General features: G+C 57.9%; 2 protein-coding genes across 4 annotated transcripts in view; one reads left to right on the plus strand and one right to left on the minus strand.

The window, feature by feature from the left end:
• MUC4 (mucin 4, cell surface associated) overlaps positions 1-4658 on the plus strand; it is a 21333-nt gene extending 16675 nt beyond the window's left edge. The window contains exons 21-29 of the mRNA XM_065670347.1: positions 494-676; positions 766-937; positions 975-1193; positions 1305-1684; positions 1851-2019; positions 2110-2283; positions 2738-2775; positions 2861-2958; positions 3170-4658. Coding sequence (XP_065526419.1) covers positions 494-676; positions 766-937; positions 975-1193; positions 1305-1684; positions 1851-2019; positions 2110-2283; positions 2738-2775; positions 2861-2958; positions 3170-3226 — 1490 coding nt within the window. The 3' untranslated portion in view covers positions 3227-4658. The remainder of the gene's footprint in view (positions 1-493; positions 677-765; positions 938-974; positions 1194-1304; positions 1685-1850; positions 2020-2109; positions 2284-2737; positions 2776-2860; positions 2959-3169) is intronic.
• On the minus strand, positions 4098-17565 carry LOC136011848 (mucin-4-like). 3 transcript variants are annotated; one of them, XM_065674306.1, is made up of 12 exons: positions 17401-17565; positions 11391-15587; positions 9984-10123; positions 9539-9703; positions 9108-9263; positions 8484-8614; positions 7560-7648; positions 6183-6362; positions 5590-5742; positions 5253-5372; positions 4901-4942; positions 4098-4755 (listed from the first exon to the last, which is right to left on the minus strand). In XM_065674306.1, exons 1-12 carry the CDS (start codon positions 17459-17461, stop codon positions 4739-4741), a joined length of 5451 nt encoding a protein of 1816 aa, XP_065530378.1. In that variant the 5' UTR covers positions 17462-17565; the 3' UTR covers positions 4098-4738. The 3 variants fall into 3 exon arrangements, with proteins under 3 accessions (XP_065530378.1, XP_065530376.1, XP_065530379.1); XM_065674304.1 differs by having other exon boundaries at positions 4901-4945; XM_065674307.1 differs by lacking the exon at positions 4901-4942.
• Between the last annotated feature and the right edge of the window lie 3031 nt (positions 17566-20596).

Raw genomic sequence — 20596 nt, forward strand, 5'->3', positions numbered from 1 at the left:
AGCCCTTGCTGTCTTTAACAGAAGGGATCGGAATCCAGCCACTGCTCATGCTCCTAGGCCGCAGGTCTCAGTATTCCTCTGGGAAGGGAAAATATTCGCATGCAATTTTTCTCTTTGGAAAGAAAAAAAATAATCTCATCCCAGCAAAGTTCAAATGCACATGCAGAGGTTGTGGGGGCTAAAATAAAATCTGGTTTTTAGGGTGGCTGGGGGGAGGAGGGTTGGGTGAGTGATGGGTTTTGCTCTTATTCTAATGCAGCAAGCTGGAATTTCCCAAGGGTGAAAGGCTTCGGCTGGGAGGAGGAGGTGCAGGGCTTTTCCTTGAGGACCTGAATTTATACGAAAAGTCCTAATGTGTTTAAAAAAACCCAAAAAACCTGAAAGTTGTACAAAAGGCGCTACAGAGCAGCTAGGGATGGCTCAGTGGGCTGGGGCTCTCTGCCTCTGCAGCCAGGCTTGTGCCTCAACCTGACCTGGGCTCCCCATCCTGCAGGTGAGGGGCCAAGCTGTGGCTCAGCCTGCGGCTCCCGCTCCTGCCCCACGGGATACTGCAGTAACGGGGGACACTGCCACCTGCACCCCATCACCTGCACCCCCAGCTGCTCCTGCCCCCCAGCCTTCACTGACCGGCGCTGCCTGGTGGCAGGGGGGGATTTTCGGCCGTTGCCCAGCGCAGGTGGGTGTCTGTGCCCGGTGGGTGTGAGCCCCAACCCCGCTCACGCCGGTGCAGAGATGCAGAGCCGCTGCTGTGCTTCCCCCCGGCAGGCCTGCCCCGGAGGAGCATCCGGCTGCGGGCCAGGACGCTGCGAAACGCCACTGCCGAGGAAGTCAATGGCACTGTACGTCACCCGAGGGGATGGGCTGCGGGAGGGGATGCACCGGCACACCGGGCAGCATGGCAGCTTGGGGTGCCCATGCCCCTCTGCACTCCCCTCCTGTGAGAGTCACAGGGATCCAATGCATCCATAGGGCTGGAGGGAGGCAGCGCCAGCCACATGGTGCTGGCTGCAGGCCGTGCCAGGTCCCCAGTGTGTGAATGGAAGGCCAGAGCAGCCCCTGAGGCTTGGCCACAGTGCCCACGCTGCCCTTCAGCCTCTCCCTAATGCCCTTCCATTTCCTCCACCACAGGTCACAGCCATCCTGGCCTCCCTGGAGGTAAAGGCTTTCCAGTGCAACATCAACATCACCCAAGCGTGAGTCAGCTGTGGAGCAGCCTCATGCCCACCCCAGAGAGCCAGCAGAGCAAGGCTGGGCGTGGGGCCATGGGGTTTGGGACACAAAGGGCAGTTCCACCTGATCCACAGTTCCATCAGTTATCCACTGATGCTGATAAACCCTTGGAGACACAAGCCCCATGGCACCTTCCATCTCCTGCCTCATTCCTTCTTTACCACACACCGAATGGGGAAACTGAGGCACGGTAGGTCTCGGTCACTCTGTGATGCACCAACAGCTCTGCCAGCAGCACCACCTTTTCCCCGCAGGACAGACAGTGATGGCTTCACCTTCGCAGTGGTGTCTGAGTTTGCCTATGACAGCCGCAGCACTGTCATCCAATTCCTGAACGAGGAGCTGCCGGGGGCCATCATGGGCGCCTTCAACAGGCACCGGGGACAGCGGGAGGCAGGCACTCGCCTCCTCTTCCAGCACCTGCACCGTGACAACATCACTGACCTGGTGAAGTGTGAGTTGCAGGGGAGCCCAGGAGGAGGACCCTGCTGCCCCCATTGTCCTCATCACCCTGTGTGCCCCGGGGTTCATGTAACAACCACAGTGGAGGCGGGTGGGCAGCAGTCCCCAGGCATGGATCCAGCTCAGGGAGGTGATGAATCCATGCCTTCCCTCCCCAGTGACAGTGGCTGAGCTGAGGCACTATTTCCCCTGCAATCTGTATGGCTACAAAGGATACCAGCTCCACTATGTGGGGACCGTTGGCTTCGTCTGCATCTCCCCTTGCAAGAAGGGCTACTGCCAGCACGGTGGCCAGTGTCAGCACCTGCCTGAGGGTCCCACCTGCAGGTAGCAGCAGCTCTGGGATGTGCAAAGCCTTCTGGCACTGCTGCTTCTCCCCACACCTCTCCATCACCTCTCATGTTTCTCTATCCACAGCTGCCTGCCTTTCTCCATGTTCTCCCCGGCTGGTGCCCGGTGTGAGCAGCTGACCATCAGCTTCACTGCCTTCCTCAGCATCTTGCTGGTAGTCCTGGCCCTGCTCTGCCTCTCACTCGCCATCGTCTGCCTGGCTTCACACCTCTGCCACCAGCAGCGCCGCCAGCACGAGGGGTGAGCCGCAGGCTGGACTGCTGTGGGTGGTGCTGTGGGTGCAGCAGGGAAAGAAGGTTGGGTGTCAGCAGCAAAAGCTGGTGGAAAATCCATCTCTGGAAGACCCACCGCTGGTGGGACCCATCGAGCATGGGCAGAGGGAGCCTGCCATGGGGAAGAGGCTGGGCTGGGTGATCTTTTAGCATCTTCCCAGTCATCTGCTGCTCAGAGGTATGATAGCATCAGTGGGTTGAACATTAGCTTACCTTTTTTCCCCATGTCAGGGAATATTTGCATTTCTTCCTCATCCCACCTAGTGCTCAGGCTTTCTATTTAGTTTTAATTTGAATGCCATACAAATAATTTCCACTGCCATTCATGTTGGTCTAGAAAGAGCTGGTCAGGAGGCAAGGTCAGGCAGGGGCTCTCCCAGCCTCCCCTGACATGTCATCCCCTTTCTTTTCTCCCCTCCCAGGGCCAGGGACACCTTCTGGATGCCACGGCCCTTCTCCTGTGAGTACATCCCTGCAACGCCTCCTCACACCAGCTCTGCTTCACCCCAGTCTTCCTTGACCTCTGATCATCTTCCCCACTCCAGCTCTGACGATGGCAGGAGAGCAAGCAGAGCCCACCCACTCTCGCTCCATGGAAAGCCTTTGGGAACTGCAGCTCCAACCCATTAGCCCCCTAGTCCAGGTATGCCCAGGGGTTATTGTCCCCGTGGTGGGTTGGAATGGGGGGCTGTGGGATGGGGACAGATGTCCTAGCCCTAAGCCTCCAAGATGCTCAGGAGCCATGTCTCATGCTGGAGCATCACGGGTGCCTTGACTGGCATTGGTGTCAGTGCTGTTGAGCTCATCACAAAGAGCAGCACCAACAGAAAGTGTGGCTTGTCCCTTCTTTACAGATGAGGATCCAGAGACCCCACATCAGGCCTCCAAGCCAGCCCCCCCAGCAGCCTTAGCTTGCCACTGGTCCTGCCCCAGCACCTCTGGGCTCACGGAGGAGCCGGCTGCTGCTTCCAGCCCCACCACCCGCTCTCAAGGTCTCCAGCGACAGCACCTGCATGGAGGCACGGGACTGGCAGCTGTCCTTTGGAGCCCGGTGTTTGCGGGAGGACTCACTCTGGAGGAAGTGGTTTCATTGAATCAGAAATGTGCTTTTACAGTGGGTGGCCAAAGCAAGAGGATTTTACCTTCCACTGAGGACCTTGCAGACGCAACCGCGGTAGTCCTTGAGTGTGTCTGCACTGGCATATGCTCTAGTGCAACATAACCAGACCTAGCAGAGCCACTGATATGGTCAGGTGGGACAATGCAGTGATTATAGCCCATTAGGAACAAAATAGAATAAATCAACAATGATGGCATGCTGCTAAGTTGCCCGCACCCCATGGTGCCTATGTGCTGGCCCTCCTTCCTTGTCACCAAGCTCTCAAGTTCCTGTTTTCTGCTGGTTCCATTTACAGGACCAAAAACAAGATGGATGTAGCTTCTTTGATTGCTCCATCCCCTCATTCTCCCTACAGAGTTGTAAGTTTCCCCCACACTGCTCTCACCAGGCACCGCTCACAGTGGCTCAGATCATGCAGGTTGGGCTATGGTCCCCACAAATGCCCCTGCTGAGGGAAGATGCCTAAGGTGGGTGTATCAGACCCTAGTAGACCCTGACTCCAGCCCCACATCCCTGGAGCCTGGCTTGGCCTCAGCCTGGACACTCACATCCCCAGCACCAACTTCAAGGGCAGAAGCATCCTGCAATCCTGCTGCTTCAAGCCTGCCCCCACCACTGCCTCCCATCCTGGCTCAGCAGAGGACACAGCTGCTGCAGGACAGTGATGCTCAGACCCCTAGGAGGCTTTATTGACTAAACAAGATTGAAAAGGGTTTATTCTTTTTTTTTTTTTCCTTTTTTAAGAAAGGCAGATGCTCTTTTATGCACAAAATAATTATTTTTCTCCCAATTTCTGATCATGAAATTGCATTTTGCCCTCACATACCCAGCAAAGATATGGGGAACAAGACAGGACCAGCTCATGGGGTGGGCCTGGCACACCATGGCACGCAGGGGCTTGGACGCAGTCAACCCATGCAAGGTGCAAAAACCCCTTCCACAGGTGCCAAGGGTCCAGCCTCCCCCAGTTGCATGGGAGGTGTGGTGGGATGTAGTGGGAGAAAGAAATGGTGTATGCGGTGAGGGGTACCTGCCCATCTCCTGCCAGCAAGGAGGTGCCCATGAGCACCCACTCAGCTGCATCTGGGGAAGGGCAACTAAAGCTACTGGTTCTTGGGACAAGTCTGGGTTAGAAACATGAACTCGTGCCAGTGGAGCAGGCACTGGCCAAGTGAGCTGCCTTGTGTGGTGGGCAGGGTGATGGGTGCTGGGAATAGTGCAGGGACACAGTGGATGAGCAGGAGCAAAGGACTCAGAGGATCAGCTGCAGCCCAGACCATGCTGTTGGTGTGCAGTCCCACAGTTATTCATCCTCTCCACCTGCAAAGAAAAAGAAATGGGAATTGCTCATCCATCTCCTCCCTCAGAGCCTAAGGTAAGCTGGGAGCCCTGGAGGAGTTTCCATGTGGGGGGAGAGGGACAAAGGAAAGTGGCTGGCAGAGAGGAGATCCCCAGTCCCACTCACCTCTCTGCTCCGCCGAGTAGCTCTCTGACTCCTCTGAGGAACCTGCTGGGGTTGCAATAAAGCCCCACATCAGCTTACACCGATAACCACATTAGCTGCAATACTCCTCCCCTCCTGGTGCTGTCACCCCCAGACTACGCTGATGGCTGTGTGCTAAGTGAGATGCAGAGATGCTCCCCACAACCCAGTGCAGCCCAGAGCACAGCACAGCCTGCATGTGGACATCCCAAACCCCATCCCTCATCTGTGTGGGGTTCTTGCTGCCTTAACAATGGAGTGGCTGGGACTTTCCCCTCTGCAGCCCTGGTCACCAAGACAGCATCACCCCAGCACACACAGGCTGCAAACCCACCCATGCCAGGTAACTGGTATCCATCACAGCCAATCTTTGGTCTCTTCTCACTGTAGCGGGCGCAGAGGTGGGCGCTGCCAGCCTGGTTACAGCACCAGTCATACAACTTCAGCTCCTGGTCTGGAGGCAAAAAGGAGAGTAAGTGGCTGAAGGAGAGAGGAGAGGGAGATGGGCTGACTCTGGGCAGGCAGGGCGCTTGCCTCAGCTTTTGGGAGGTCCACACTGCCTCCAAGGGCAACAGCATGTCAGGAAAGAGGCTGGCATGGAGATTAAAGTGATTTAGAGGCTACAGTGATGCCAGCCTCAGCCGGGGGATGCCAGGGGTGGCTATGCTTACCACGGTAGGGAGACGCCTGCCTGAAGGGTCTCCAGTACCTCTCCTGCCGCCCCTCGATGAGCTGGTCCTGACTGTCGTACAGGCAGCGGATGCCAGCACCATGCTGGTTGGGAGAGGTGGAATGCAGCATGGAGACACGGGCAGCCCACCAGCCTGCAATGGGGTGACAGTGAGCCTTAGGCCACAGCTCTCCCCAGCCAGCATCCTTGCCTCAGGACACGGAGCAGGGCTGGGGCTTGCTCCTTGTTATCCATCACTCCCACTGCACCACCCATGATGCTATGGGGGTTTGGAGGGACTGACAGACACCATCCAAGTGGTCCCCCAGGGTGAGACCTGGGTGCTGTGGAGGGTCCATCCCCACTGTCCCCATACAGCTTAGACCAGCTCCATCCAGTCTAATAAGACAGGGACAGGTCAGCCTTTGTCCCTCCTCTATTTCCCTGTCTCTGCAGGGAAGGGCAGCCCCTCTCCTGCCATGTTTCCTGGGATCACCTGCCCACCCTGCCAGCAGGACCCCAGCCACCCTCGCAGGGCAGGCGGGAAGGGACAGTTTGGACACGAGGACGGAGGGAAGTGGTGTGCCCGCTTACCTCCACGGCTGCGCTTGAAGCGGGGGTCCTGCTGCCCTTGCTGCAGGGAGCAGGGGCAGGCGGGCAGGCCCTGGCTCCATGCCCGCGGCTCCTGCTGCCGCCCCGTCCATGCCAGGCACTTCAGCCGGTAGTTGATGCCCACTCGGCTCTCCAGCTTGTAAATCCACAGCCCGCGGAGGTCTGAGCAGGGACAGAAACCACGAGCTGTCACCTCCGGCCAAGGGACCACAGGGGCAGCTTTGGCTTGAGGCAAGAGCTGAGTGACGCTGGTGCTAGAAGCTAAGCCCACGCTGTCCCTAGCCTTGGGACTTCATGCTTAACAGCCACCCAAATGCAGGAAAATGGGGAGAGGCTGTTGCCAAAGAAGAAAGCCTTGGGTCAGAGCCATTACAACAAAAAGGGTCCATGGGCACATCGAGAATATTTCAGCCTCGGGGTACCCAGTGGTACCTTTTGTCTCTAGGGCCCTACTAGCTGGTACCCACTGGAAGCATTTTATGCATTTGGGTCACAACAGCCCCAGGCAATGCTACAGGCTTGGGGAAGAGTGGCTGGAAATGTGCTCAGTGGAAATGGGCCTGGCTGATTGATGGAGCTTAGCATGAGCCAGCTGGTGCCCAGGCAGCCGAGAAGGCCAATGGCATCCTGGCCTGTATCAGAAACAGTGTGGCCAGCAGGGCCAGGGCAGCGATCATCCCCCTGTACTTGGCACTGATGAGGCTGCACCTCAAACACTGCGCTCAGTTCTGAGCCCCTCACTACAGGAGAGACACTGAAGTGCTGGAGCAGGCCCAGAGAAGGGCAAGGAAGCTGGTGAAGGGTCTGGAGCACAAGTGTGATGAGGAATGGCTGAGGGACCTGCGGTGTAGTCTGCAGAGAAGAAAGTTCAGGGGAGACCTTATCAGTCTACAGCAACCTGACAGGAAGCTGTAGTGAGGTGCGGGTCAGTCTCTTCTCCCATGTAACAAGCAATAGGACAAGAGTTTCCTCCTCATGCTGTGCCAGGGGAGGTTTAGATTGGATATTAGGAAACATTTCTTCACAGAGAGTGCAGTCAGGTATTGGAACAGTGGTGGAATCGTTGTCCCTGGAAGCATTCAGAAGCCCTGTAGATGAGGCTGTCAGTGACATGGTTTAGTGGTGGTCTTGGCAGTCCCGGGATAATGGTTGGACTTGGTGATCTTAACGGACTTTTCCAGCCTGGCTGCCTCTATGGTTCTATGTGCTCGTGGGGAAAGCCTGGTGTTGGTGAACTCAGTGGGAGCCTTGCCACAGTGTTAGGCTGGATTTCATCCCCTGGGGACATCTCCCTCCCCACGTAGCTCTTTCCCGGCTCCCTGAGGGGCTGCGTGAACCCCCCTGGCTGTGCGGCACTACCTGTGTTGTAGCCCCTGAACTGGTCAGGGCGATATTTAGCGGCTGGAGGTCTCTGAGTCAGGTCATCGTTGTGGTAAAAGCCATCCCCGCTGCATGCAGAGGAAAGAGGAAGAATCAGGGGTTGCTCTTCCTGTGCAAGTTTATCTCAGCCCCAGCCTGCCCTTCAGCTGCTCTGATCCTGAGCCAGTGGGACCCGCAGCACCCAAATCACAGCTCTGAGGACACAAGGGCACAGGTACCAGCTACCCCAGCCCGCTGCCTCCTCTCTACGGGATGCAGTTAATTTTGGGTGCTACAAATGCACCTACTGCATCATGGCTGAACCCGCAGACATCTCAAGACCCCCTGTGAGCAGCTGCCGTGATTTCCAGCATCTCGCAGGGTGATATGGAGCAGAAACCACCAGTGGTCATGCACAGGCAAACGTGCACACACACACGCCTGTGCTGCCCACGCTTCCTGTTCCAGCCACCTTTTCCTTACCCAGCTGCAGCAATGAGGAAACCCTGGAGACAGCGTTCATGGGGTGAGACGTAATGCGAGGAGGCAGGAAGCGACTGCTCCAGCCAAGCAGCGGAAATCCCTTCCCTCCACTGGTGCAAAGTTCAGCAAACATCCCCTGTTCCCCACTCCTTCTACCCAAACCACCGGGATGCTCTGGGCCCAGGCTCCCAGGGGGATGTGTGGTTTTTATCACAAGCACAGCCCAGCAAGTCAGTGTGCTGCAGCATGATACAGACACTAGTGGGGCAGATTTGGTTGTGAGACCCCCGTATGTTAGGCTATATGGGCATGGAGACCCCATCTGGGCTGTCCCTCGTCCTTCATGGGATGCAGGGAAAGGGATTAAACTGGACAGAGCCAGTGGTGGGACACAGCCTGACGCTCAGAGGAGGCAGGGGTAGGGTGCTGATCCTGCTGTACCTGGTGTAACCGATGAGCACATTGGTGGCAGCAAGCCTGGTGTAATCCCATTGCATGCCTCCGTCTTGGTACAGCATCAGGATGTACGACCTGAAGCCATCAGTGGTCAGAACAGCTTGATACGTGATCGTCTGGGGAGAAGTGTTGCAGACAGGTAAGAAAGCAAGCAAAGCTGTTGGATTTAAAATCAGGGCTGTGGGTCAGTGCTCGCTAGGGAACAGCAGGGCTGAGCTCCCGATGTGCAAGACAAAGGCAGCCTGGGCTGGTTTGCATTTTGCATGGAAAATGTGATGGTTTTGCATTGATACTCCATTTACTTTGATGTTCCAGGAGAAGCCTCATATTCACCCAGTTTTATGCTCCTGAAGAGCAGTGTTTCTGGTGCACAGTAAACTCCTACCACATTAAAGAGGAAAATTTTACAGAGCAGGGGAAGTTCAACTAAAGATGTCCCCCAGAAACCCTGAAAAACATCAAAAACATGGGCACAGCCCAGTTCTTCTGGCAAAAATCTTCAAGACTGACCTTTTTCACAAAACTGGCTGCTATTTTTAGGCACAGGCAACCATGGGTCTTGGGTTTTTTGACAACTCAGTGAGCTCTTGAGCTCCATGAGCCCCTTACCCTGCGGGTGTCAGTCCTCGCTGTGTAGGCGGGTGCCCTCTCCCAGGTGATCTTCAGGGTCCAGGCTGCAGAGTAGGAGGACCTCAGGTACCGCTGAACCTTTGCTTCCACATCACGGACAAATGGAGGCTTGGCCGTGTTGAGGGTGATGTACTCCTGTGGGTTGGGTACACCCATGTCTGTGTTAGCTCCCGGCAGGGCAAACACAGGTCTAGACTGGGGTCATGCCATGGAGCAACTGAAGCTCTGGATGAGATTTCGATAGCTCAAGACATGACACACACAGGACCAAGAGCTCTTAGATTTGGCCCAGAAAAGGGAAACGCTGGGCTCCATCAATTACACATTTCAAGGGACATCCACAGAATAGGTGATGAGTTTATCATCAAAAGGTGTTTCATGCAAACATGCACCCCAGTGCCTTCACTTACCTGGTAATAGGTGGTGCCAACCCCTTTGGAGAAGTCAGCGTTGTCCCAAAACACAGCAATCATGGGAACCTCCTCGTGGCCATTAAAGCCGCTGCGAGGGGGGTTGGGGTATGTGAAGATGCTGTTGTCTGAGGCTGGGAAAATGATCTGTCCGTTGTCTGTAAACTGAGCAGAGGGATCCTTCCGTCAGGCGACGATCATCCTATAATGCAGGAGTAGCAGCCCTCCCATTTCCAAGCCCACTTTGAGCAAGGCCAAGGAAGGTCACCACCGATGTGGCCACAAAGCCACCTCCTGCCATAAACAGACCCTAGCAGCATTCCAATTGATTTGCCCCCGACATGGTTCCATCCCAGGCACCTGCCCGCCGGGGCCTACCCAGGTTCCTGGGGGATGGCAGCTTGCCCTGTAGCAAGGGTAGACCAAGTAGCCAAGGTAGACTCACGTAGAGAGAGTCACGCAGGGTTTTCCCAAATGGGAATCCAGTCTCAGGCTTGAAAAGCGGAGAATTAAAATCCACTCTCCTCTCCACGTATTGCCGATCGTTTTCCCTCACTCCGTACTCGTAGAGGGGCACAGCTGCAACTGGAAAAGAAAGCAAAAAAACAACCCCCAAAGCACACTTACAGCAAAGCCTTTGGTGTGTGCCAAACACTCGAAGGGCTGAAATGATTTTGCTTCCAAAGGGACACAGCCTGGGCAGCAGGAGGTTGGGGGGACACTGCCAATAGCCACTTGGGCACCCTGTGTGTCACCTTCCCTTACAGGAGGTTGCTCCCACCCCGTCCACTGCCTTACACATGCACAGCTCTGCTAAACAGGCTGTGATGGCCTTTGTGGTCACTGTCCCCTCCTGCTCCAGCCCTGCTGGGGCACTGTGTTGAAGGACTGCTGTTAGGAGGGGAAAAACATTGTATGGGACTGTGGCAGGGGGACAGCAGTTTCACACTCACAGCAGTTTCTACACATGTCCACAGTCTCCAGTCCCATATTTATGTCTGCTAAATAAAACAAAGCATGTGGGGGGAATGGGTTTTCAAGCTGATTGGACCATACTTGAAGGCAGGCTCAGCCTGCCAAAAATGCAAGCTCATGTGCAGGAGGTCCTTATGGTGTGCCTCCCCCAGGGGTCCTGGCCCCAGATAGCCACCTTGGTCTCTGGATACCAGATGTCCCCCAGGATGGTCAGTCAGGATACATCACATACCTGCAGGGCCAGGCAGTGGGGTCGGGGCAGCCGCCGGCCCTTCTGGTGGAGCTGGAAACACTGGGGATGATGCTCGGGAGATGACAGTGGCTGCTTCTGGCCCGGGGAGTGCCTCCCTGTCCCCAGGGATGGGGACTGGTGGGGCCAGGCTGGTGGTGGCTGGGGACCCCACCCGGGCTTCCCCCTGGCCTGGGAAGGCTGTGGGGAAGCTCGACCCACCAGTGCCAGGGGCTCGGTTCACTGGGCTGGTTGTCAGCTCACTGCCCAGGAACGGCTGTACAGCGGCTGGGGATGAACCGCTGACAGGTCCCGGCCCCAGGGTCTTTGATGTGGGGCTGCCAGCACTGATCCCAGCGGGAGGAAGACCAGGGAGCCCTGGGCTCCCCCCCAGCGGGGAATGAGCAGCGGTCTCCATATCTACCGTGGCTCCAGCTGTGCTAGGAAGGAGCCGAGCCGTGTTCCCTTGTTCTGCAGCCGCTCCGGGGAGCATGGCACTTGCTTCCCCGGGCACGGGGCTGTCAGCATCCCTAGAGGGGGCTCCAGGGCTTTCCGTCTGGTGGGCAGGCAGGGGCAGGGCAGGCTCCCCCGGTGCAGCAGCCCCCAGGTCTCCCCTTCCCCCTGCAGAGAACCCCACTGCTGACTCACATGCTGGAAGCGGAGCAGAAAGCCTGGGGCTGGTGGACTCTCCCTCTGCAGAGCTTTCCCTCTGTGGAGCAGAAGGCAGTGCCAGGGCAGCACCGGGGGATGCAGGAGCACGGGGGGACACCTCTCCCAGTGGTGCTGGCATCCCTGAGGCCACCTCATCTTCAAGAGACCATGTTTGAGCACCTCCAGCATCTCCTGCCAGCCCACCCCGTGCCCCTGGCATCAGGGGTCTGCTCCCACTCTGGGTACCAGGGGCAGAGTTGATGTTCCCATTGGGTGCCAACCCTGAGCTCAGCCCATGCCCAGGAAGAGGCACAGAAGCAGCTGTAGAGGTGGCCATGTCATTGGAAATGCCGCTGCTGGCAGGAGCCACTGGGACCGGGGGCTGCACCTCCAAAGGGGAGGTGAGGGTAGATGGGGCCGGTGCTCCAGACGTCTTCTGCGTGATGGCTCCTGCTCTTTCTCCCAGGCTGGCACCAGAGGAAGGTTCCCCGTTCACTGAGGATACTCCAGGCAGCTCCACCACATTGGATTGGCTCAGTTTTGCATCAGGAAGTCCAGGATTGGCACTGCTCTCGATGCCAGGAGCAGGCACAAGGCGCTCCTCAGGGCCAGCAGCCTCCAAGTCTGTGCTCAAGCCACCAGCAGCTGCAGGAAGGGCTGCTCCGTTAGCAGCCTCGACAGCTGTCTCGGGTGATGAAAACCCCTCTGCAGATGGGGAAGAAGTTGCAGACTGCAGCATGGCTCTCGTTTCTCCATCAGGGGCTCCTGAACCAGCTGGTCCCTCTCCAGCAGGGGCCTGGAACTGCCCCAGGGACGCTCCATCACCAGCTGTTTCACCTGCTCGTTCTGAAGCAGGAGGGACCTCAGGCCCAGCACCCAGGGAAGGTAGCAGAGCACCAGAAGCACTTGGGCTGGATGGATCCAAAACAGAGGGTCCTGCAACCACACCACTGGGAGAGGCAGGACCAAATGAGGAACCTGCCCCAGGCAGCTGACCCATCCCAGCCGCTGGCCCACTGCCTGCAGCAGGAAGCAGGGGTGGCTCAAACCCAGTCCCACTGCCTGCTCCTCCCAGCGCCCACTCTGCTGGGCCAGCTCCGTGCTCCCCTGCTGCCGGCAGCCCCACATTTGTGCCAGGCTGGACCCCGAGTGCAGCTGATGGGGGTCCCACTGGTCCAAAAGCTGCTGAGCTGGGGCCATCCCATGCCGAAGTCAAGCCGGTGCTGGGTCCATTGGCTTCAGGGAGACCTGGTTGCTGGGGAGCACCAGCCGCTGTTCCCAGTGGCTGTGACTCCCCGATGGACGGAGGCAAGGGAGGTCCGTGGGCAGCACTGAGGTCAGGGCTCACTGGTGTCTCTGCCCCAGACACAGGGCCGCCTGCACCCCCCAGGGGTGGGTAAGCAGCCCCAGGGGCACTGGCAGGTTCACCAGGCAGGTGCCCTGGTCCTTCAGCCCCCAAGATACCAGGCTCTGGGCCAGCACTGCCAGGAGGTGAGGGACCAGGCAGGGGCCCTTGTCCCAGTGGTGGCACTGCTCCTGCTGCTGCTCTGTCCCCAGGAGCTGATGGAGGGGGCAGTTCAGGATTCACCAAAGTGCCTGTTTCTCCTGTTGACAGCTCTCCAGTGTTAGATGGATCTTGCTGAACACTGAAGGCTGAAGGACTTGTCTCTGTGTAGGGCTTTTCTGGGTTTCCTGCCTGTGCTGCATCCCCTCTGCTCTCAGTCCCCTGCACCAGAGCAAGCTCTGAACCAGTTTCACTGTCTCCAGAGGCTGCGGACAGGCTGTCAGGGCCAAGGGCTGCGGCTGGGATGGGTTCTGCTCCATCACCCTCTGAAATGGAGGGTGCTGCAATCACACCACTGGGAGAGGCAGGACCAAATGAGGAACCTGCCCCAGGCAGCTGACCCATCCCAGCCGCTGGCCCACTGCCTGCAGCAGGAAGCAGGGGTGGCTCAAACCCAGTCCCACTGCCCGCTCCTCCCAGCGCCCACTCTGCTGGGCCAGCTCCGTGCTCCCCTGCTGCCGGCAGCCCCACATTTGTGCCAGGCTGGACCCCGAGTGCAGCTGATGGGGGTCCCACCGGTCCAAAAGCTGCTGAGCTGGGGCCATCCCATGCCAAAGTCAAGCCGGTGCTGGGTCCATTGGCTTCAGGGAGACCTGGTTGCTGGGGAGCACCAGCCGCTGTTCCCAGTGGCTGTGACTCCCCGATGGACGAAGGCAGGGGAGGTCCGTGGGCAGCACTGAGGTCAGGGCTCACTGGTGTCTCTGCCCCAGACACAGGGCCGCCTGCACCCCCCAGGGGTGGGTAAGCAGCCCCAGGGGCACTGGCAGGTTCACCAGGCAGGTGCCCTGGTCCTTCAGCCCCCAAGATACCAGGCTCTGGGCCAGCACTGCCAGGAGGTGAGGGACCAGGCAGGGGCCCTTGTCCCAGTGGTGGCACTGCTCCTGCTGCTGCTCTGTCCCCAGGAGCTGATGGAGGGGACAGTTCAGCATTCATCAAAGCGCCTGTTTCTCCTGCCGGAAGCTCTCCAGTGGTAAGAGGGTCCTGCTGAGTGCTGAAGGCTGAAGGATTCATGTCACTCTGGGTATCTGCATAAAGACTGCCATTCCCTGGACCTCCTGACTGTGCTGTGTCCCCTGCACCCTCAGCCCCCTGACCCTGGACCCCAGCAGTGGGCCATGCCAGTCCATCAGGTACAAAAGATGCTGGATTGGGAGCATCTGGAGCTGAATTCAAGCCAGTGCCATCAGCATCCTGGGGACCACCAGCTGCCACCTCCCATGGCTGTGACCCTCCGAGAGAAGGAGACACGGGTGCTCCTTGATCAGCAGTGAGGCTGGGGCTTCCTGGTGTCTCTGTCCCATCATCAGCTGCAGGCAGGGCGCCAGACCCAGTTCCTAGGGGTGGGTAAGCAGCCCCAGGGGCGCTGGGGAATGGCAGAGCAGCAGCAGGCAGTGGCGGCTGTTCTCCAGTGAGGGTCTGCCATGGGGCAGGTTGCAGGGATGGTTTGGCCAGATGTACAGCCCCCATGTCCCCCCTGGGTAGTGCAGTGGCCAAGACTGGGGGATTTATGCCACTCAGTACATCCGCGGGAACCCTTGGGGCTAGCAGTGAGGCGGCAGGGTCCTCTGTTGCCGTGGGTGCCTCGTTGGCTGCAGGTGACAGGGTTGAACCAGGAGCCTCCAATGACACCCTGGGGGTTCCCTGTCCATCCCCATCCTCACTGCCGGCCGGTGCCAGTGAAGTAGTTGGGCTCAGCACTGTGTGGCCAGGGAGGAGGGAGGGCTCCCATAGGTTTCCTGGTGTTCCCGACACTGTTGGGCTCTCCAGGGGCAGGAAGGTTGAGGCAGCTGGGCTGAATTCACCGTTTACTGCATCTCCTGCATCTCCAGGCACTGAAGCTGAGAAACTTTCCTCAGCAGCTGGGGTCATTTCTCCCACTGGCTCTGGGGTGATGCCCACATCTCCACTCACCGCTCTGTCCTGCTGGGCTGTAAGCAGCCCCCCAGTGCTGGGCTTGGGGCTCGAGGAGTTGGCACTGTCTTCACTTTGGGTATCCAGAGGCAGGGTAACACCTTCCTCAACTGCTCCCGTGGCTGTGGTCAGCCCCTGGCTTGGCAGCATGGTGACACCGGTACCCACAGGGCTGCCAGCAGTTGGCTGTGCTGGCGAAGGGGTGGCGGGGAGGGACTCAGTGGTGGGGTTTAGAGCTTCTCCTTCTCTAGTCACAACCGCAATGTCCTCCTTTATATCTGGAAAGAGAGGGGTGGTCCCAAGGGGGGTGTCGGGTCCGGCCACTGTTACACCAAGCTCTGCTTCTGGGGTGACAGCAGGGTACTGTGCAGAGATGGCAGCAGCGGTTGTGGCTGCAGCAGGAGCAGCCGAACCCCTCTCAAAATCCTGAGGCGTGTTAAGAGGCTTGGTCACGTTTGTCAAAGCTGGTGCTGTAGAGCTGTATTCACTCACTGCTGTCACCAAAGCATTCGGCTCAGCCCCGGGAGGAAAGGATGGGCTTGGTGGGCTCTCTGTGAGGATCTTCTCCACTGTCTCAGCATTAGATTCTAAGGTGCTTGTCTCCACAGTGCCCATCACCAGGGCACCGGGCCCTTTGCTCTCTGTTGTGATGGGAGAAGCTGTCCCAGCAGCAAATGGCCCCTCGGTAGTAACAGGGACTGCAGCAGCATCCCCAAGCCCTGCAGAGAGACACAAAGTGGAGCATTACGCTGGGCACTGGAGCCAGCAGCCTGTCAGGATCAGCCATGTGTCTCTGTCAGCTGAGCATCAGGAAGATCCCACCCCTTCTTAAACCCTACTGCCTCATCCTGTGGCCTTACAAGTCTCTGATTTAACAGATAAGGAGCGCAGCCTGGGCTGCCTTAGGCACAGCACTGCACAGCGCCTTTTGCGGCCCCAGCATCAGCTGCTGCCAGTTGAGACAGGACACAACTCATCACAGGTCTGGTGCAAGCCTAGAGGCAAAGGCAAATGCTGCAACCAGGACAAAGGCAGACACTGCAACCAGGGCACCGCGGATGATATTGCCTGCCACTGGGAAGAGCTGGGGCCCAGTAAGTCTAGTTCATAGCCCCGAGGGTGTCTGTGGAGCTCTGCCGCCTGAGGACAGCTCTCAGCCCTCTTTACCTTGCTGCAGGGACAAACCTGAGCACAATTGCTTCTGCAGAGCTGGGGCGTGTGTGTGTAATTCTTCCATTTTTTCACCTTTTGGGTGTCTGAGGGACATTTAAATACAGTTTACTCAAAGCCCTTTGGCAGATAGGAGAGCCAGGGCTTAGTGAAATATTCCCTGATGGCAAATCCCTCTCTCCTGCTGCAGATAAAGCAAAGGGGACCACCCCTCTCCTCCAGCTGGGTGCAGCCATCCGGAGTTCCCTGCCTGTGGAGGGAATATTAACTCCCAGGACCAAGCCCTGCTTACAACTCCCTCCTCTTGCTGTCAAAGTCCTGCCCCACATCCAGGAGCTTTACACAAAGGAGGAGACACTACCGCACACCCCAGCACCCTCTGGCACCCATGAGTGACGTTCACCCAGTCTTGTTTTTAGGACAGGGATGTAAGCTCTGGGGAGGCCAATCTGCCACCGTTGGCTTCTGGAGGAGCCAGGCAGATCTGCTGACGCTTGGCTTTAGGCAGCTGCAATTAAGGGAGACAAAGGGCACCCCGAGGGTGAGCCCCAGCAGGGTTTCACCTCAGCGCGACAGCCGGAGCCTGTTCCCCATCTCGGTGCTCCGGTTCATCAGGTTCCCCTGCCAGACAACCGCATCCCCCGGCAGCAGAGGTGCCTCCGACCTCACCACTGCCTCAGATCATTAACTTGGGGATAGCTTGTACCGGAGTCATTAATGTTATGCCAGACCAGTCCTTGAGGGGTCTGTCCTCCCCAACCCCCTTTTCCCCCTCCTGTCAGGCTGCTTCCTTGCCATCATCCCTGGCTTTTTGCACCAACTCTCTTCAGCCAGAGGAGCTCAGCAGCTTCCCTCTCCATCTCCGAGAAAACAAAGCTCATCAGTCAAGTCCCCCAGGTTAGCTGGGCACACTCTACCCCAGTAAATCCGTGTTTTATCTTAATTCTTCCATGCAGAGCAGGAAACGCCACCTACCCCACGCCACCACATCATGGGAAGCATGTGTAAGGGGGCCCCAGCCTGGAGCACGGAGTTTGCTCTTTCCTGGGACGTGGGAGGGATGGGAGTGTCTCTGCAGCCCCGCTGGCTTCCCTTGGATCCCTTGCTGGAGGGGCTGCATGTAGGCTCCAAGGCTGGGCTCTCACCTCTCCCATGGGTCCATGCCTGCAGCCAGCCCCTCAGGGTGATGCCTGTCCCATAAGACACTTTTCCTAGCTCTTTGGCTGCAATGTATTGTGAGGACTTGGTCATAAGAGGAGTTCCCAGTGCAACCAGGAGAGAAAAGCATCTCACAAAGTGTACCTGCTGTGCCCTGCAAGGGCTCATACAGGACGTGCGTTAGCATTAAAATATAGGACATACCGTGCAGAATCCATATGCAGCATCCCACGAAGGTAGAAAGTGGCCATCCCCTGGTCTGCATGCCTCAGGCCTCCACGCAGGCAGAGCACTGGGAAGCTCAAAGGGAGGTGAGAGCAGCTCCGTCTGTCTGTCTGTCTGTCTGTCTGTCCGTCCGTCCGTCCCTCCCTGCCTGCCTCTCCTGCAGAGCTGGAGTCCCGCAGGTGCAACCCTGCTGCTGCTCCCTCCCATTTATAGGGATGGCAGAAGGAGGCAGGTTGCAGCCACCGTCCCCTCCCTCCCCTAGTGCTTTCCCTCCAATGCCTCTGTCGTCATTCCCTTCCTGCTGAGCTGCCCCGCTTCCCAAAAGCTGGGTGTTCAAGTGGTCCATGGGTTGGCAGTTAGCCTAGAGGAACCCAGTCTCCCAGGGACCTGGGCACAGCCCAGTGCAGCTCTCCGGGCCACCAGCACCAGCTGGAGAAGCTGAGCCCAGAGCAGTGCATGACACTGCCGACAGTGGTATCCAGACACTCCAGAGGCCCCACATCAGCTCCCCATGCAGGGGAGAGGGACATGGAGCAGTGGGTTGTGGTGGTGATGGGGCAATGCCAGATGATGCCACCATAGACACTGAAATCAGCAGCTGAGCCCTGTTCCCCCTTGGCTCAAGGCTTCCCCCAGAGCAGAGGCAGGTTATAAAGCAGAGAGAGGTAGGGCTGGGAGCAGGCCCTGGGATGTCAGCCGAGCTCCCCAGCACTCAGCTATAACTGAGAGCACTGCGGATTCCCATCCAGAGCCCAGCATGCCCCATCAGGGTTTTAAACCTGTGCCTCAGTATGGGCACAGCAGTATGGGGTGCTGGGATGGGGTGAATGGGCCAGGGAAACTCTTCTGCAAGGTGGGACCAGCCACCCCAGAGGTGTGAAGCAGGAAAAGGTGCAACCCAGGATCCCCTCCCCTGCTATGGGGATCCCCTGGTTCACTTCACCCCTATGTCTCCCCTTCTCCTGGAGAAGCAATTCCCAGTTCCCCCCCTTGAAAGCTGCTGCCAGCTCCCCCACTAAGAGCATTATGCAAACCCCCACCACTGCTACATGGTTTTGTAATCAATTAAACGCTTTTTAACCAGAACTGCCCCCAGGCAACTCCTGCAAAGTGCTATTAGGGGTGTTAGGCAGTACACAGTGTCCCACCCCTCCACCAGGCATACGGCAATGGGAGGGCACACGGAGCGACATCCCGACCCCAGCCAGGCAGTGCCGATGGGGGAAGTCCAGGGGAGGCCAAGTCACGGCTGATGGATCCCCATCCTGTGGACCCACGCATTACCCCTGGCACTGAGAACAGGGCATAGGTGTAAATGAGGGGGGAGCACCACTTGCCCGGAACCGAGAACACTGGCACAGGGATGAAGCCGGGGGGAGGACGTTGCACTGGGGGCCCCTGCAACCAGCACTGCAGATCACTGTGACTGCCCACCCCAGCAGCTGCCACACCTGGGCTGATGGAGGATTAGAGGGATGCAAACCCACAGTGGGAGAGTCATTGCTGGTTGTGCTGACAATGCCATATTGCTCTGGAAAGCCACCCTGATGGGGAATATGTGCTGACACTGGAGAGAGTTGCTTCAGGTGGTGTTTGAGGTGTAAAACATGGTGGGAACCACAAGGGTTGTTGTAAATGTACTGCTCAGCATAGGCGAAAACAACTCAGATGAAGCAAGGTGCTTCCAGCACACCTCAGCCTCAGCCCTGCAAGCTCCTGCCCGTGTTGTGCTGGGACTGGCACTATCCAGAGACCCTCATGCTTACACCTCCTGCCCAAATAGCCCAATTCCCTGATGCTCCTCCAGCAGTCACGGGGGTGACAAATCAAGCTTGTCCTTCTGCTCTGGCATTGGCACACCCTCCCAAGAAGGCCTGCAGCCACTCTGGGTCATCCCTCATCTCAAGGATGGTGCCCTGTTCCCACCCGGGGAAAGGGATTTTCATTGATCTTTCTGCTACACCTGAACCCAAGGTCCCAGCAAGCTGCTGGCTCCTGGAAGCACAGCCGGCATCTGCAGCTATCAAGGAGCCCACATCCAGGGGACAAAACCATGAATCCCAGCATCCATGGGTTCTGCACATCCAGCACGGCATGGCATGGCCCAGCACAGTGCCTTATCAACCTTCCTGGAATTAATGGGCTGGTTGTTCCAGCCCTGCGGAGATGCTGGCATCTCCTACCAGCACTGGTCCTGCCTCCTATCAAGGGCATTTGGAGAGGGCTCAGGGGTGGGTGTTGGGGACCAGGTTATCCATCAACTCCACGGGTTCTGCATGATTTGGCATCCTACGGAGACAGGCTATAGCCTCCGGCACAGGTGAAGGGGAGGGGGACACTGGAAGGAACACTTGAGTCACAAGGGAGTTGAGACACATGCCCCATGATGCTGCTGGGTGTTCTGAAGTGACAGTTCTGCTGGAGCAGAGTTAGCTGCTTGGGACAACAATGATAGACAGGAACAGGTTACAGCAAACAGGCTGAGAAATGATTTATGGGCTCAGAAAGGAATGGGACTTGGATCCAACCTCCCAAGCCCATCTGGACTGGGGTCCATGACAGGCAAGCAGCTGTGGTAAAAGTGGCAGCCAGCATCCTCAAGGATGGCAGGCATGGGGAGCATGGGCAGCGTCAGGAGCTTGTCAGAGCTCAATGTCCCCAACGCCCAGGCAGGGCCCACCATACCAATGGGAGCAATGCCCTCCCACCATGCCCCTCTTCTTCCTCCCAGGCTGGGGGTCCAGAGGCGCTCAGTGGGACCGGAGCATCTCTTCCTCCCACCACGCCCCAACCATGACAACGGAAGGCATCCGTGCTGGCAGGGGACAGCGAGTGCCCCGGTCACCTTTTCATCCCGGCACTTCAGGACCTTTTCCTCCCTTTGTGACGCAGTTTGGCTTCATTACCCTGGCCTTGGCCCCTGGCCATGTCCTGGGGTCTGAAGTTATGGATTCAACAGCCGGAGAAAGCAGCCCAATGGGACGCAGTGTGGGAGGACTCTTGGCCCAGCTCCACGGCGTAGGCAGAGCACGAGGATTTCTTTCCCAGCACCCCAGCAGCCATCCAGTGCAGGAACCCCTTCCGGCAGGCTTTGCCCTGCTCCCCAGCTCCCCGACCAGGCGCTAAGGACCTCTCTTGGTGCCAACAACTACAAGTCCCCCAAAGCCAGGCAGCA

This window comes from Lathamus discolor, chromosome 3 (genome assembly GCF_037157495.1).
Source record: "Lathamus discolor isolate bLatDis1 chromosome 3, bLatDis1.hap1, whole genome shotgun sequence".
Lineage (NCBI taxonomy): Eukaryota > Metazoa > Chordata > Aves > Psittaciformes > Psittacidae > Lathamus > Lathamus discolor.